Source organism: Bombina bombina, chromosome 3 (genome assembly GCF_027579735.1).
Source record: "Bombina bombina isolate aBomBom1 chromosome 3, aBomBom1.pri, whole genome shotgun sequence".
Classification (NCBI taxonomy): Eukaryota; Metazoa; Chordata; class Amphibia; order Anura; family Bombinatoridae; genus Bombina; species Bombina bombina.
In genome coordinates this window covers 568,369,919-568,386,471 of record NC_069501.1, presented here as the reverse complement: position 1 = coordinate 568,386,471, position 16,553 = coordinate 568,369,919, and the positions used below count along the sequence as shown (strand labels likewise).

Below are 16,553 nucleotides of genomic sequence, written 5' to 3'. Positions count from 1 at the left end.
TGCATGAAAATCATGTTTTTCTTGAAGGATGCAGACTTCTTCCTGTACCACTGCTTGAAGAAGGTGTCTTCCAGAAACTGGCAGTAGGACTGGGAGTTGAGCTTGACTACATCCTCAACCCGAAAAGGCCCCACAAGCTCATCTTTGATGATACCAGCCCAAACCAGTACTCCACCTCCACCTTGCTGGCGTCTGAGTCGGACTGGAGCTCTCTGCCCTTTACCAATCCAGCCACGGGCCCATCCATCTGGCCCATCCATCTGGCCCATCAAGACTCACTCTCATTTCATCAGTCCATAAAACCTTAGAAAAATCAGTCTTGAGATATTTCTTGGCCCAGTCTTGACGTTTCAGCTTGTGTGTCTTGTTCAGTGGTGGTCGTCTTTCAGCCTTTCTTACCCTGGCCATGTCTCTGAGTATTGCACACCTTGTGCTTTTGGGCACTCCAGTGATGTTGCAGCTCTGAAATATGGCCAAACTGGTGGCAAGTGGCATCTTGGCAGCTGCACGCTTGACTTTTCTCAGTTCATGGGCAGTTATTTTGCTCCTTGGTTTTTCCACACGATTCTTGCGACCCTGTTGACTATTTTGAATGAAACGCTTGATTGTTCGATGATCACGCTTCAGAAGCTTTGCAATTTTAAGAGTGCTGCATCCCTCTGCAAGATATCTCACTATTTTTGACTTTTCTGAGCCTGTCAAGTCCTTCTTTTGACCCATTTTGCCAAAGGAAAGGAAGTTGCCTAATAATTATGCACACCTGATATAGGGTGTTGATGTCATTAGACCACACCCCTTCTCATTACAGAGATGCACATCACCTAATATGCTTAATTGGTAGTAGGCTTTCGAGCCTATACAGCTTGGAGTAAGACAACATGCATAAAGAGGATGATGTGGTCAAAATACTCATTTGCCTAATAATTCTGCACTCCCTGTACACAGAAGAATAATTATTTTATATTTATATAAAATGCTTACCATCTTTCCTTCTTATACTGGCATAATTTCGAACAGCATGAATTAGGCATGTTCCTAACAAGAAAATAAAAATGTAAACATTAAGTAAACAAACAGCATTTGGACAGCAAAATTATAAATATGATATAGTCAGAAAAAATATTCTTAACCAAGAAAAGTACGGTTAAAAAAAAAAAAAAAAAAAAAAACTTGTACACAAAACACATAGGTTTACCCAACTGAAGGCTAGATCTTATGCAAGATGCTATAATAAAGTCAAATAAAAAAAAGATAATTTATGTAAGAACTTACCTGATAAATTCATTTCTTTCATATTGGCAAGAGTCCATGAGCTAGTGACATATGGGATATACAATCCTACCAGGGGGGCAAAGTTTCCCAAACCTCAAAATGCCTATAAATACACCCCTCACCACACCCACAATTCAGTTTAACGAATAGCCAAGTAGTGGTGTGATAGAAAAAGGAGTAAAAAGCATCAAAAAAGGAACTGGAAATATAATTGTGCTTTATACAAAAAAACATAACCACCATAAAAAAGGGTGGGTCTCATGGACTCTTGCCAATATGAAAGAAATGAATTTATCAGGTAAGTTCTTAAATAAATTATGCTTTCTTTCATGTAATTGACAAGAGTCCATGAGCTAGTGACGTATGGGATAGTAATACCCAAGATGTGGCACTCCACAGAAGAGTCACTAGAGAGAGGAAGGGATTAAAATAAAAACAGCCATTTTCCGCTGAAAAAATTAAATCCACATCCAAAAAAATAAGTTTCTCATAATTGAATAGAAAAAAACTTAACACATAAAGCAGAGGAATCAAACTGAAACAGCTGCCTGGAGAACTTTTCTACCAAAAACTGCTTCCGAAGAGGCAAATACATCAAAACGGTAGAATTTAGTAAATGTATGCAAAGAAGACAAAGTTGCTTCTTTGCAAATCTGATAAACTGAAGCTTCATTCTTAAAAGCCCACGAAGTGGAAACTGATCTAGTATTATGAGCTGTGATTCTCCGAGGCGGGGCCTGACCCGACTCCAAATAAGCCTGATGAACCAAAAGCTTTAACCAGGATGCCAAGGAAATGGCAGAAGCTTTCTGACCTTTCCTAGAACCAGACAAAACAACAAATAGACTAGAAGTCTTCCTGAAAATATATTTAGTAGCTTAAACATATTTCAAAGCTCTCACAACATCCAGAGAATGTAAGGATCTCTCCAAAGAATTCTTAGGATTAGGACACAAAGAGGGAACAACAAACTCCATATTAATGTTGTTAGAATTCACAACTTAAGGTAAAAATTTAAATGAAGTCTGCAAAACTGCCTTATCCTGATGGAAAATCAGGAAAGGAGACTCACAAGAGAGAGCAGATAATTCAGAAACTCTTCTAGCAGAAGAGATAGCCAAAAGGAACAACACTTTCCAAGAAAGTAGTATAATATCTAAAGACTGCAAAGGCTCAAAAGGAGGGGCATGTAAAGCATTCAAAACCAAATTAAGACTCCAAGGAGGAGAGATTGATTTAATGACAGGCTTGATACGGACCAAAGCCTGTACAAAACAGTGAATATCAGGAAGCTTAGCATTCTTTCTGTGAAATAATACAGAAAGAGCAGAGATTTGTCCCTTCAAGGAACTTGCAGACAAACCTTTATCCAAACCATCCTGAAGAAACTGTAAAATTCTAGGAATTCTAAAAGAATGCCAGGAGAACTTATGAGAAGAACACCATGAAATATAAGTCTTCCAAACTCGATAATAAATCTTCCTAAAAACAGATTTACGAGCCTGTAACATAGTATCAATCACTGAGTCAGAGAAACCTCTATGACTAAGCGTTCAATTTTCATACCTTCAAATTTAACGATTTGAGATCCTGATGGAAAAACGGTCCTTGAGACAGAAGGTCTGGTCTTAAAGGAAGTGGCCAAGGTTGGCAAATGGACATCCGGACAAGATCCGCATACCAGAACCTGTGAGGCCATGCTGGTGCTACCAGAAACACAAACGATTGTTCCATGATGATCTTGGAGATCACTCTTGGAAGAAGAACTAGATGCGGGAAGATATAAGCAGGTTGTTAAAACCAAGGAACTGCTAACGCATCCACCGACTCCGCCTGAGGATCCCTGGACCTGGACAAGTACCTTGGAAGATTCTTGTTTAGATGGGAAGCCATCAGATCTATTTCTGGAAGACCCCACATCTGAAAAAACACATCAGGATGGCGAGACCACTCCCCTGGATGTAAAGTCTGACGGATGAGATAATCCGCTTCCCAATTGTCTACACCTGGGATATATACACCGCAGAAATTAGACAAGAGCTGGATTCCGCCCAAGAAAGTATCCGAGATACTTCTTTCATAGCTAGAGGACTGCGAGTCCCACCCTGATTGACATATGCCACAGTTGTGATATTGTCTGTTTGAAAACAAATGAACGGTACTCTCTTCAACAAAGGCCAAACCTGAAGAGCCCTGAAAATAGCACGGAGTTCTAAAATATTGAATGGTAACCTCGCCTCTTGAGATTTCCAAACCCATTGTGCTGTCAGAGATCCCCAAACAGCTCCCCAACCTGAAAGACCTGCATCTGTTGTGAATACAGTCCAGGTTGGACGAACAAAAGAGGCCCCTCGAACTATACGATGGTGATCTAACCACCAAGTCAGAGAGAGTCGAACATTGGGATTTAAGGATATTAATTGTGATATCCTTGAATAATCCCTGCACCATTGATTCAGCATACAAAGCTGAAGAGGTCTCATGAAAACGAGCAAAGGGGGTCGCGTCCAATGCTGCAGTCATGAGACCTAGAACTTCCATGCACATAGCCACTGAAGAAAATTATTGAGACTGAAGGTTTCGACAAGCTGAAACCAAATTGTATTTGTTTCTTGTCTGTTAAAGACAGTCATAGACACTGAATCTATCTAGAAACCTAAAAAGGTGACCCTTGTCTGAGGAATCAAGGAACTTTTTGGTAAATTGATCCTCCAACCATGTCTTTGAAGAAACAACACTAGTTGATTCCTGTGAGATTCGGTAGAATGTAAAGACTGAGCTAGTACCAAGATATCGTCCAAATAAGGACTGATTACAGAGAGTAGGGCACCGAGAACCTTTGAAAAAATTCTTGGAGCCGTCGCTAGGCCAAATGGAAGAGCGACAAATTGGTAATGATCGTCTAGAAAAGAGAATCTCAGAAACCGATAGTGGTCTGGATGAATCGGAAGATATGCATCATGTAAGTCTATCATGGACATATAATGACCTTGCTGAACAAAAGGAAGAATAGTCCTTATAGTCACCATGTTAAAAGTTGGCACTCTTACAAAATGATTTAAAATTTTCAGATCCAGAACTGGCCTGAATTAATTTTCTTTCTTTGGGACAATGAATAGATTTGAATAAAACCCCAGACCCTGTTCCTGAAACGGAACTGGTACGTTTACCCCTGAAAGCGCTGGATCTGAAACACTCTTCAGAAAAGACTGAGCCTTCACTGGATTTGCTAGAACGTGTGAGAGAGAAAAAAAAATCTTCTCACAGGAGGTCTTACTCTGAATCCTATTCAATACCCTTGAGAGACAATACTCGGAATCCATTGATTTTGGACAGAATCTGCCCAAATGTTTTGGAAAATGTTTAATCTGTTCCCCACCAGCTGAGCTGGAATGAGGGCCGCATCTTCATGTAGACTTGGGGGCTGGCTTTGGTTTCTTAAAAGGCTTGGATTTATTCCAACATGAAGGTTTCCAATTGGAACCAGATTCTTTGGGGGAAGGATTGGCTTTCTGTTCCTTATTCTGTCGAAAAGAACGAAAATGATTAGAAGCTTTAGATTTACCCTTAGATCTTTAATCCTGAGGCAAAAAAACTCCTTTCCCCCCAGTGACAGTTGAAATAATTGAATCCAACTGAGAATCAAATAAATTGTTACCTTGGAAAGAAAGATAGTAATCTAGACTTAGATACCATGTCAGCATCCCAATATTTGAACCACAAAGCTCTTCTAGCTAAAATAGCTTAAGACATAGATTTAACATCAATTTTGATGATATGAAAAATAGCATCACAGATAAAATAAGCATTTTGAAGCAAGCGAACAATGCTAGACAAATCAGGATCCGTTTCCTGTTGCACTAAGCTTTTCAACCAAAAAGTTTATGTAGCTGCAATATCAGCCATGGATATAGCAGGCCTAAGAATGTAGCCAGAAAATAAATAAGCTTTCCTTAGATACGATTCAAGTTTCCTATCTAAAGGGTCCTTAAAGGACCAGTCAACACAGTAGATTTGCATAATTAACAAATGCAAGATAACAAGACAATGCAATAGCACTTAGTCTGAATTTCAAATGAGTAGTAGATTTTTTTTCTGACAATTTTAGAAGTTATGTCTATTTCCACTCCCCCTGTACCATGTGACAGCCATCAACCAATCACAAATGCATACACGTACCATGTGACAGCCACCAGCCATTCACAAATGCATACACACTTATTCTTGCACATGCTCAGTAGGAGCTGGTGACTCAAAAAGTTTAAATATAAAAAGACTGTGCACATTTTGCTAATGGAAGTAAATTGGAAAGTTGTTTAAAATGGCATGCTCTATCTGCATAATGAAAGTTTCATTTTTATCGAGTGTCCCTTTAAAAGAAGTACTATCTTCCATAGGAATAGTAGTACGTTTGGCAAGTGTAGAAATAGCCCCATCAACTTTGGGGATTTTTTCCCAATACTCCAATCTAACTGCTGGCAAAGGATACAACTTTTTGAACCTAGAAGAAGGAATAAAAGAAGTACCAGGTATATCCCATTCCTTTGAAATTATATCAGAAATAGCATCAGGAACTGAAAAAAACCTCTGCAGTAACCACAGGAGGTTTTATAAACAGAATTTTAACGTTTACTAATAATATTAGTATCAAGAGGACTAGTTTCCTCAATATCCAAAGTAATAAACACCACTTTTAACAAGTAACGAATATACTCCATCTTAAAGAGATAAGTAGATTTGTCAGTGTCAATATCTGAAGTAGGATATTCTGAATCAGATAGATCCTCATTAGAGGAGGATAATTTAGTATGTTGTCAGCAATTTGAAATTTCATCAACTTTATGAGAAGTTTTAAAAGACCTTTTACGTTTATTAGAAGGCAGAATAGCAGAAAAAGCCTTCTGAATCACATCAGCAATAAAATCTTTTATATTCACAGGAATATCATGTACATTAGATGTTGAAGGAACAACAGGCATTGTACTAGTACTGATGGATACATTCTCTGCATGTAAAAGCTAATCATGACAACTGTTACATACTACAGCTGGAGATATAATCTCCGCTAACTTACAAAAGATACACTTAGCTTTGGTAGAACTGTTATCAGTAAGCAGGGTTCCAACAGTGGTTTCTGAGACTGGATCAGATTGAGACATCTTGCAAATGTAAGAGAAAAAAAAAAAACATATAAAGCAAAATTATCAATTTCCTTATATGGCCCTCAGCATAAAAAAAAGGCAACTAAGACGCCAGAAATGATGAATTTGCATCACTGAACGTACCTTCACGACAAAAATGACGCAATAAACATCAGCATTTTCGGACCTTGCGAGCCAAATTTTGCCCGCGAAAATTAATGAAAAAGCAGTCAATTTGATGAAAAGACTATACCCCAGGTAAGATAAAATAACTTCCTAAATATGCTTCTCGATTTTGAAACTGATAGTCTGCAAAAGGAAATATACATAAACCTGACTCATGGCAAATATAAGTACAAAAATATAGAAAAGCGGTAGTCCTGGAGAGTATAATTAAAACGTCTTTATTTCAAACTCAGATTAAAAACGAATGGCAATCACAAGTAAAAGCATAACAGGTGTGGCACTGTTTGGCTTACGCGTTTCGGCTGGGAGCCGTAGTCATAGCCTATAGTGCTATGTGACACACCTCTCTAAATACTCATACCTAAAATCCTATTGGTTAAAAAATGAAACACACCTGTTAATTACCTACTCTATACACAGTGAAACTAATATATACATAACCTCCAAAGCAATTAAACCTTAACAAATGTGCCAAGTACAGAATTCACTTTTACAGGGAATAAGCATATTGCGGAATAAGAGATACACACCAAAACCTCAATGGAATAATACATAAAGGCAAAATAAAGATAGTGCGATATAAAATATGGAAAACTCAAAGAATACAATGTGTACCACTATTGGCTATGCATATTATCACTGCACCAAAGAATATGCGGGGTCAGAAAACAAAACGTGTATTACACATTGAAAGTTATATTACTATTCATGGTGGACCCTAACCCTGTAACATAACTATAAATCTTAATAGTATGAAATAATGTAGGGTAAAATTTCTAAAACAATGTTGCATGATTGTCCTAAGTATTCAAGGGTAAGGTTTATATGTAAAAGGTGAAACTACCTAAATAGCACAAGTGATTACAAGGTCCTAAAATGATAAATGTGACATGCATAGGAGAGGCTCACAGAGAGCTGAAAAGCCCTGAACAGTTACCACAAATTCATGATATCATACTTGGAGTTAAAGGTGACCCCACCTCTATCTTCAGGAGGGAGCTTGTGGATCTTTTGGATGAGGGTGTGGAATCAGGGTTCATTGATCCAACTACCTTTGCATACCTGGTCCCTGATTTTCCAAAAATTCCTGCCTTCCACCATTTTCCTAAGGTCCACAAGTCCCTCCTTGAAGTTAAAGGTCGCCCAATTGTAAGTGGGGTTGATTCCCTGCTGTGTAATTTATCTGAGTGGGTGGACAGCATCCTACAGCCAATGGTTATTTCATTACCCTCGCATTTGCGAGACACAAAACATGTTTTGCAGTTAATGAAAAATGTAGTCTGGACACCACAATCCAGATGGTTAACTGTGGATGCTGTCTCACTCTACTCCTGTATACCCCATGATATAGGTTTGAAGGCAATTTGTTTTTTCTTAGACAATTTTGGTAATTATACTGAAGATTTTAATTGTTTCATTGTGAAGGTTGTGGGGTTCCTCCTTACACACAACTTTTTTGTGTTCGAGGGGGTGTACTATCTCCAAAGGTGTGGAACAGCGATGGGGGCAAAATTTGCCCCATCTTATGCAAATCTGTTCCTAGGATTCTGGGAGTTCTTCCACATCTTTGGAGATAGTAACCCTTTTCGTGTCTATATATCCACATATAGAAGATATATAGACGATCTGATCTTCATATGGACAGGAACCCAACAGCAAGCTTTAGAATTCTGTTCATCCCTGAATTCGAATGACATGAATCTCAAATTTACATTTGAATTTAATGACAAAAGTGCCAATTTTCTAGATCTTACCCTTATAGGGCTCCCAGGTGGTAAAGTTAAAACAGTTTCCTATAGGAAACCCATCTCAGGGAATTCAGTCCTATTCGGGACTAGTTGCCATCCGAAACATGTCCCAGAAGCAATTGCCAAAGGGGAGATGATCAGATTAAAAAGAAACTGTTCAGATGACAGTGACTTCAAGACTCTAGCCAGGGACCTTGAATCTAGGCTACAACAACGCAGATATCCAATAAAAGCCATTCGTAAGGCTAAACACTTGGTGAGCTCCAAAACCAGAGACAGTCTTTTGGTAGACAAACAGACAAATGATTCTAAGCCCTTTGATGGAGTGACGTTTGTCACCACACATAGTGGACAATACAATGATATTTGTTCCATTATACGCAAGCACTTTAAAATCCTTAACGCAGATGATAAACTAATTGAAACGGTTAAAAGTGGTGTTAGGTGTGCATATAGGAAAGGTCCCACATTGGGCTCCCAGCTATCCCCAACTATGCTGCCCACTAAGACTAATGACGCTTGTGCTTGGATTAGACATCAGGGCATGCATAAATGCGGCCATAGGAAATGCAAACCGTGTGACTTTGCACGCACTGGAAATACATTTACCAGTTATGTTACAGGAAAAACATTTAACATCAGAACACTCTTAAATTGTACATGTACTAATGTTATTTATGTACTTAATTGCTCCTCATGTAAAATTCAATACATAGGTCTCACCTCCAGAGAAGTAAACACCAGAATTAGGGAACACCTTTCCTCTTTCACTACAGTTAAATCGAGTACCCCTGTAGTCCAGCATTTTGGGGTATACCATGGAGGGAACCTTTCTTCCTTTTCCTGGAGCGCTATAGAAAGGGTTCACAGACCTAAAAGGGGTGGCTCCATAGATCGCATACTGGAGTTGAGAGAGGCACATTGGATTTTTACAATGGGCACTCGTATTCCAAATGGTCTCAACTCCAAGTATGATATCATGAATTTGTGGTAACTGTTCAGGGCTTTTCAGCTCTCTGTGAGCCTCTCCTATGCATGTCACATTTATCATTTTAGGACCTTGTAATCACTTGTGCTATTTAGGTAGTTTCACCTTTTACATATATACCTAACCCTTGAATACTTAGGACAATCATGCAACATTGTTTTAGAAATTTTACCCTACATTATTTCATACTATTATGATTTATAGTTATGTTACAGGGTTAGGGTCCACCATGAATAGTAATATAACTTTCAATGTGTAATACACGTTTTGTTTTCTGACCCCGCATATTCTTTGGTGCAGTGATAATATGCATAGCCAATAGTGGTACACATTGTATTCTTTGAGTTTTCCATATTTTATATCGCACTATCTTTATTTTGCCTTTATGTATTATTCCATTGAGGTTTTGGTGTGTATCTCTTATTCCGCAATATGCTTATTCCCTGTAAAAGTGAATTCTGTACTTGGCACATTTGTTAAGGTTTAATTGCTTTGGAGGTTATGTATATATTAGTTTCACTGTGTATAGAGTAGGTAATTAACAGGTGTGTTTCATTTTTTAACCAATAGGATTTTAGGTATGAGTATTTAGAGAGGTGTGTCACATAGCACTATAGGCTATGACTACGGCTCCCAGCCGAAACGCGTAAGCCAAACAGTGCCACACCTGTTATGCTTTTACTTGTGATTGCCATTCGTTTTTAATCTGAGTTTGAAATAAAGACGTTTTAATTATACTCTCCAGGACTACCGCTTTTCTATATTTCTATATTTTGCCAGTGAATCCTGGATTGTTGAGCTGTGGGGAGGTGTGTGTTTGCAGCTAATAGACATTGGTGAATTTTCAGCATCAGTTCTTTCCACGGATTGGTTACTGCTGATTGACGCTTTTACCAGCAAATAGGATCTAGCGCTCATCGAGAAGGAGAGACGCTGTACATCTGCAGACCCACGAGGACGCCAAGCAGCTGAGCCGGTGAAGAGACGAGCACTCGGAGATGGTATAAGGTACCCGTGCATCGTAGATCCCAAAGTGTCCGGTAGAGTAAGCAGGCTTGGGCAACAGTGGGGGATTAATCTTGATAAATTTGCCTATGCAGTTACCTATGAAAGTTTCCCTAAGCTGGAATACAGTTTGGAATATACCGCACTATTAGCTGACCTTAAGTGGTTTCTCACGCATCTGTTTTTCAGCACTACTGAGTTCTTTTTCTTGTATGTTTAAATATAAGTACAATACATATATTTAAAACTTTATATTAATACATAACGTGCCAAACCATAGCTGAGAGTGTCTTAAAGGGACAGTCTACACCAAAAATGTTATTGTTTTAAAAAGGTAGATAATCCCTTTATTACCCATTCCCCAGTTTTGCATAACCAACACAGTTATATTAATATACTTTTAACCTCTGTGATTATCTTGTATCTAAGCCTCTGCAAACTGCCCCTTTATTCCAGTTCTTTTGACAGACTTGCAGTTTAGCCAATCAGTGCCTGCTCCCAGATAACGTCACGTGCACGAGCACAGTGTTATCTATATGAAACACATGAACTAACACCCTCTAGTGGTGAAAAACTGTTAAAATGCATTCTGAAAAGAGGTGGCCTTCAAGGTCTAAGAAATTAGCATATGAACCTCCTAGGTTACGCTTTCAACTAAGAATACCAAAAGAACAAAGCAAAATTGGTGATAAAAGTAAATTGGAAAATTGTTTAAAATTACATGCCCTATCTGAATCATGAAAGTTTATTTTGGCCTAGACTGTCCCTTTAAGTAATGAAAACATACTTACCGAAAGACACCCATCCACATACAGCAAATAGCCAACCAGAACTAAAAAAGTATCAGTACAGGTAATGGAATATGAGAGTATATCGTCGATCTGAAAAGGAAGGTAGAAGATTAATCTCTACGACTGATAACAGAGAACCTATGAAAACATTTCCAGTGTGGAAAACCATAGAATCAAGAGGGGATACTCCCTTTACATCCCTCTGACAAACACTGTACTCAGAGGAATTGGGCTTCAAAATGCTGAGAAGCGCATATCACAGAAGAAAATCAAGCACAAACTTACTTCACCACCTCCATAGGGAGGCAAAGTTTGTAAAACTACTTGGCTATTCGTTAAACTGAATTGTGGGTGTTGTGAGGAGTGTATTTATAGGCATTTTGAGCTTTGGGAAACTTTGCCCCTCCTGGTAGGATTGTATATCCCATACGTCACTAGCTCATGGACTCTTGCCAATTACATAAAATAAAAAACAGTTATGAAACGTTTTGTGTAAAAGGTCTAATTTAGCAACCCTTTCATAGTATACTATTTAGTGACAGCTAACTAGTGGTAGAGTCTAAAGGCTGGTAACTAGGAATAGCTGTCAGAGATTCTGACCCAAGTCACTAGAACACTATAAATCCTGGAAATAAATTGTACTCTCTGGATTTACAGAAAACACTGTTTTACTAGTGTGACACTTCTGGGTGCTCAGAGGAACTCCAAAGCTCTTGCCAAAGTGGGTTTATTTGAGCAAACAGGTGGAAGACACAATCACAGTGTGCAAGGGTTAGATCTGACGCGTATCCCGCATGCTCACATGCGCTTCATAATATATATATATATATATATTATACACACACACAGTTCCCATACACCACAATGTAAAGTCACTTTTCAGTGCCGACTTTTTTCTAAAACCCCACAGCCGCCGACTTTAGCCCCCAAAAACTGCTAAGTTTTTACAAAAAAAAAAAAGTTTTCAATGTTTGTTGCAGAAATTATCAATCTGCTAAATTGTGCAATTACACTGGTGATTTGCTATTTAAAGGGACAGTAAACCTCAAAAATAATGTTATACAATTCTGCACATAGTGCAGAATTATATAACATTATATTAGCCTTATCTGTATAAAACGTAATATTCCCTTTGAATTTTTTTAAAAAAAACAGCTGTTTTACAGACCCGCTCTCTGTGCTCTTCTGAGCGGGTCTGTTTTATTCACACAGCGCATCGGGCCAGCTGTATAGTCACAGCCCGGCCCTACTGTGCCATAGCATTAAGTGTAGCTCGCTCCTGCTCTGTCTGACAGCAGGAGCTAGCTGCACTGTGTATAATGGCGCGGTCGGGACGGGCTGTGACTATACAGCTGGCCCGATGCGCTGTGTGAATAAAACAGACCCGCTCAGAAGAGCACAGAGAGCGGGTCTGTAAAACAGCCGTTTTTTTAAAAAAATTCAAAGGGAATATTACGTTTTATACAGATAAGGCTAATATAATGTTATATAATTCTGCACTATGTGCAGAGTTATATAACATTATTTTTAAGGTTTACTGACACTTTAAGTAACATTTATAAACAGAAAATGTTATAAAATTGCAAATAATTACACTGCCCCTACATTATATAACAACACAATAGTTGGATTTGAATTTCACAGCTGCTTAGGTCTAAAAGAGATCCAGCTGCACCAAGCTAAATTTCAGGTATAGAAGAAAGGGAGGCGCGGCTGCAGGTGAACCAACCAGGATCGTGATCCAAACGCCGGATTGAAAGCTCCGGAACAGCTAACAAACAACGAAAAGGCAGCTGGGCTTCTGGAAAGACCACGGTGAATGAGAGGTGCAGGCACAACAGGAAGGGTCAAGCAACGCCAAATACATAAGAAGAAGAATAGGCAGCACTCTGGATATCGTTGAAAAAAACAGATATTTAATCCAGCAAAGTTCCAGCAATACATTAACAAACACACAGCATGGAGGTGAGGAAAAGGGGCGTGCCCTTACGCATTTCGTGCCGTGCGGCACTTAGTCATAGGAACCTATGACTAAGTGCCGCACGGCACGAAATGCGTAAGGACACGCCCATTTTACTCACCTCCATGCTGAGTGTTTGTTAATGTATTGCTGGATTAAATATCCGTTTTTTCAACGATATCCAGAGTGCTGCCTATTCTTCTTATTTTAAATTTCAGGTATAGCTGGTGGCACCAATGGGTGTCTTGAGGACTCTAAACCTGGGTTTGTCCCATAACACGCAAGGAAGAAAAAATAGCTCACCATAGTACTTAAAACAAAAGAACAAGGATAGAAATTGACAAAAAATTAATAAAATGCTTACTGCAAAATGCTTCAATTAAATCTTATTACAGCATATTGTGTATGTGTGTCTTTAGTTTCAATATGTTTAAAGTGATAGTAAATCCTAGCGTTTTTTTTAAACGATAGGATTAAAAAGTGGAAGAAAAAAAGAGCACTTTTAGTCATGCTGAAAGTTCCTTTATTTTTCTGAAGCTTTTGCCGTGCTGAGCGCCTCAGGCAGAACGCTATTTTGCTGTGAGGTAATCTTAGTCAATAGCGTGCTAGCTATCCGGCATGGTGCCAGCTGGCCCGCAGCTGGCTAAGAGGCGGAAGCGTCACCTCACAGCAAAATAGCGTTCTGCCTGATTAGCTCAGTGCGGCGAACGCTTCAGACAAAGAAAGGAACGTTCAGCATGAAGTATTTTATACTTTATGATTGAATGTCCCCTTTCTTTGTTCCACTGGTAAATCCTAGAGTTTCATAAACACTAGGATTTACTATCACTTTAAGGTGCCTGAGGTGGAGAATATATTGTGTATAATTCATATACATGTCCAGATTGTTTATTGGTGTTATTGTAGGGAAAACTGTCATCTGGAATGTTACTTTTTGCAGCGCTATGCAAATAAATAATAATAATGTTAAAGGGACAGTTCACCCAAAAATTTTCTCCCTTTTAAATTATTCCCAATGATCCTTTTAACCTGCTAGAGTGTATTAAATTGATTACAAGTAGCTCCTTTACTCCTATTTTAGCATATGAAATAGCTGATTTAGCCTGGGGTATCGCCACCTATACTGAACAAATTAATACTGGAGTATAGGCTATTAAATAGCCTAAGTATACACAGCCAGCAGAAGAGATTACACTCTCAATGGGATGCAGAATAGTTAAGTAATAAAATGATCAGTTTCCATTGTTCTCTCTATGTATTGAGCTTTGGTGTTCCAGCCAAATAAAAGATAAGGAAGCAAGTCTGTTCACACAAACTTAGAACATAATGAGATCTGATATCACCTTTAAGTTCAACCCATTGTAATAGGCTGTGGTTTCAAAGCACAATATCAGCTACTTCATATACACAAATAAGCATGAAAATGGAATTTCTCAAATATTTTATACTCTGCAGTTGGTATAACAAGTCATTTAAAATACATTAATGAAAAAACAATTTTACAGTGTACTGAAAGTCAAAATTAAACTTGCATGATTGAGATAGAGAATGTGATTTAAAGGCACTTTTACATTTACTATTTTAAAATGTGCTTCATTCTCTTAGTATCCCTTGTTGAAAAAGAACCCTTGCTATCTTTATTTGAAAAATGCAGTTATGTAACCTTAGGAGCCGGCCCATTTTTTGTTCAGCACCTTGGTTGCCCTTGCTGATTGGTGGTGTTCTGTCAAAAACTCCAATTACATCACTTCCGGTGACTCTTCCATTTTCACTATTTGTTTTTGCCTCTGTTAGGGGGTGCGCCCTGCCAATCCTCTGGCATCCACCCCAAGTGAAACTTGGGGAATGAGCCCTTGAACCCCCCAGGCGGAGCCAAAAATTGATAGTGAATTACAGTGCCCATCTAATTGGCCCGTGTCTCTGATGAGTAATTGGAGATTACGACGACTTTGGAGTTTTCAACAAGACACCGGCTAAATGTAGCCACCAATCAGCAAGCGCTATCTAGTGCTCTGAACCAAAAATGGGCAGGCTCCTTAGCTTAGATTCCTGCTTTTTAAAATAAAGATGGCAAGAGAGCAAAGAAAAATTAATAGGAGTAAATTAGAAAGTTGTTTAAAATTGCATGCTCTATCTGAATAATAAAAGAAAACATTTGGGTTTAGTATCCCTTTAAGTTTGAGGCTGCAGGCTCGCTGCTCTGCATAGTCTCAAAATATACCACTGTCATTTAGTTTGTGTCGTTTCTTACCCTCTCAGCCACCTCTAAATGCATCATTTTACAGCTGCTTAAAAAAACAACATGCAGATCCTGATCAGTTATGTATTGCACAAAAAATCAAATTATTTAAAACTTTGCAAATTGCTGTATATATATATATATATATTTTAATGACTCTAAGTTTAAAGGATGTGCTGCAACCAGCGTTTTCCGGTTGTAACTACGCCCGTTTTTCAAACAATTTGGAGCCACTTTGGTTAGTTTAAAGATTACATTTAGTTTTAAGCATTTTTTTGCTGAAAATAAGTGAATTCAGTAGTAATCTGAAGGCTGTCAGCATGTGTGTATTGTCACTGGTACAAGGTGTCATCATAAGGTGAGTCCTTTCTCTGCAGCATGTCATATTGTCACCACACTCACGTGTGCCCCAAGCTGCTTTCTCTTTCACATCCAGGCGTTCTAGTAAGCGCACAGAACCAGGGCTTGAATGAATGCCCTGGCCCCAGGCCGTGCACAGTATCCGCCGTAGCACTAGCATCCCGAACCAAGAACACACAGCTCGTTCGCTGATTCAAAAGGGCGCAGACATATTGTCCAGGCAAAAGCAATCAAGTCGAGTACGATATATCCTGCACAGGCACGCGCAATCGAACAGCGATAGTCTAACCATCTAGATCCACACGAGGGCAGTATAATGCAATCATATCCTAATATTTCAATTATTTAATTCTTCACTTTCTATTGCTTCACTGTGATGATCATTATTAATAATAATAATTTTATATGTCACGTGCAGTATTACAGAATGACCTGCCAAGTTGAAAAATGATTTCATAGTGTACTGTACAATTATTTTGGATACCTTATTATATCGCCTAAAGAAATGTTCTACAATGTAGAAACTAGCGCTTTTTCTATTTTTTTTCTTATAGTTAGGGTTGCCAGCTGTCCTTCAAAAAAATACTGGACAGCTAGCAGATAATGTAATGAGGGGTGGTTGCATAGTTGCCAACAGTCCCTGATTTCCAGGGACAGTCCCTGGATTTTGTTGTATGTCCCTGGATTTTTTTTGTCCCTGGAAATGTCCCTGGAAATCTCTTTTGCACAACATTTGTTGTGTATGTATGTGTGTGTGTATCATACCTCCCAACATTTCAAAATTAAAAAGAGGGACCCCCCCCCCCCCACACGCAAAAAAACTGAAATGTGGTGGGCGGGCTTAAAAATCATAAGACCAAAGT

General features: G+C 38.7%; 1 protein-coding gene across 1 annotated transcript in view; it reads right to left on the bottom strand.

Annotated features, from left to right (window-relative positions):
* Window positions 1-15,912, bottom strand: part of MRPS15 (mitochondrial ribosomal protein S15) — an 88,540-nt gene extending 72,628 nt beyond the window's left edge. Inside the window, exons 1-2 of the mRNA XM_053707126.1 lie at window positions 15,733-15,912; window positions 982-1,035 (exon numbers count right to left, since the gene is read on the bottom strand). Of these exons, the coding sequence (XP_053563101.1) occupies window positions 982-1,035; window positions 15,733-15,850 (172 nt within the window). The 5' untranslated portion in view covers window positions 15,851-15,912. The remainder of the gene's footprint in view (window positions 1-981; window positions 1,036-15,732) is intronic.
* Window positions 15,913-16,553: the final 641 nt, after the last annotated feature.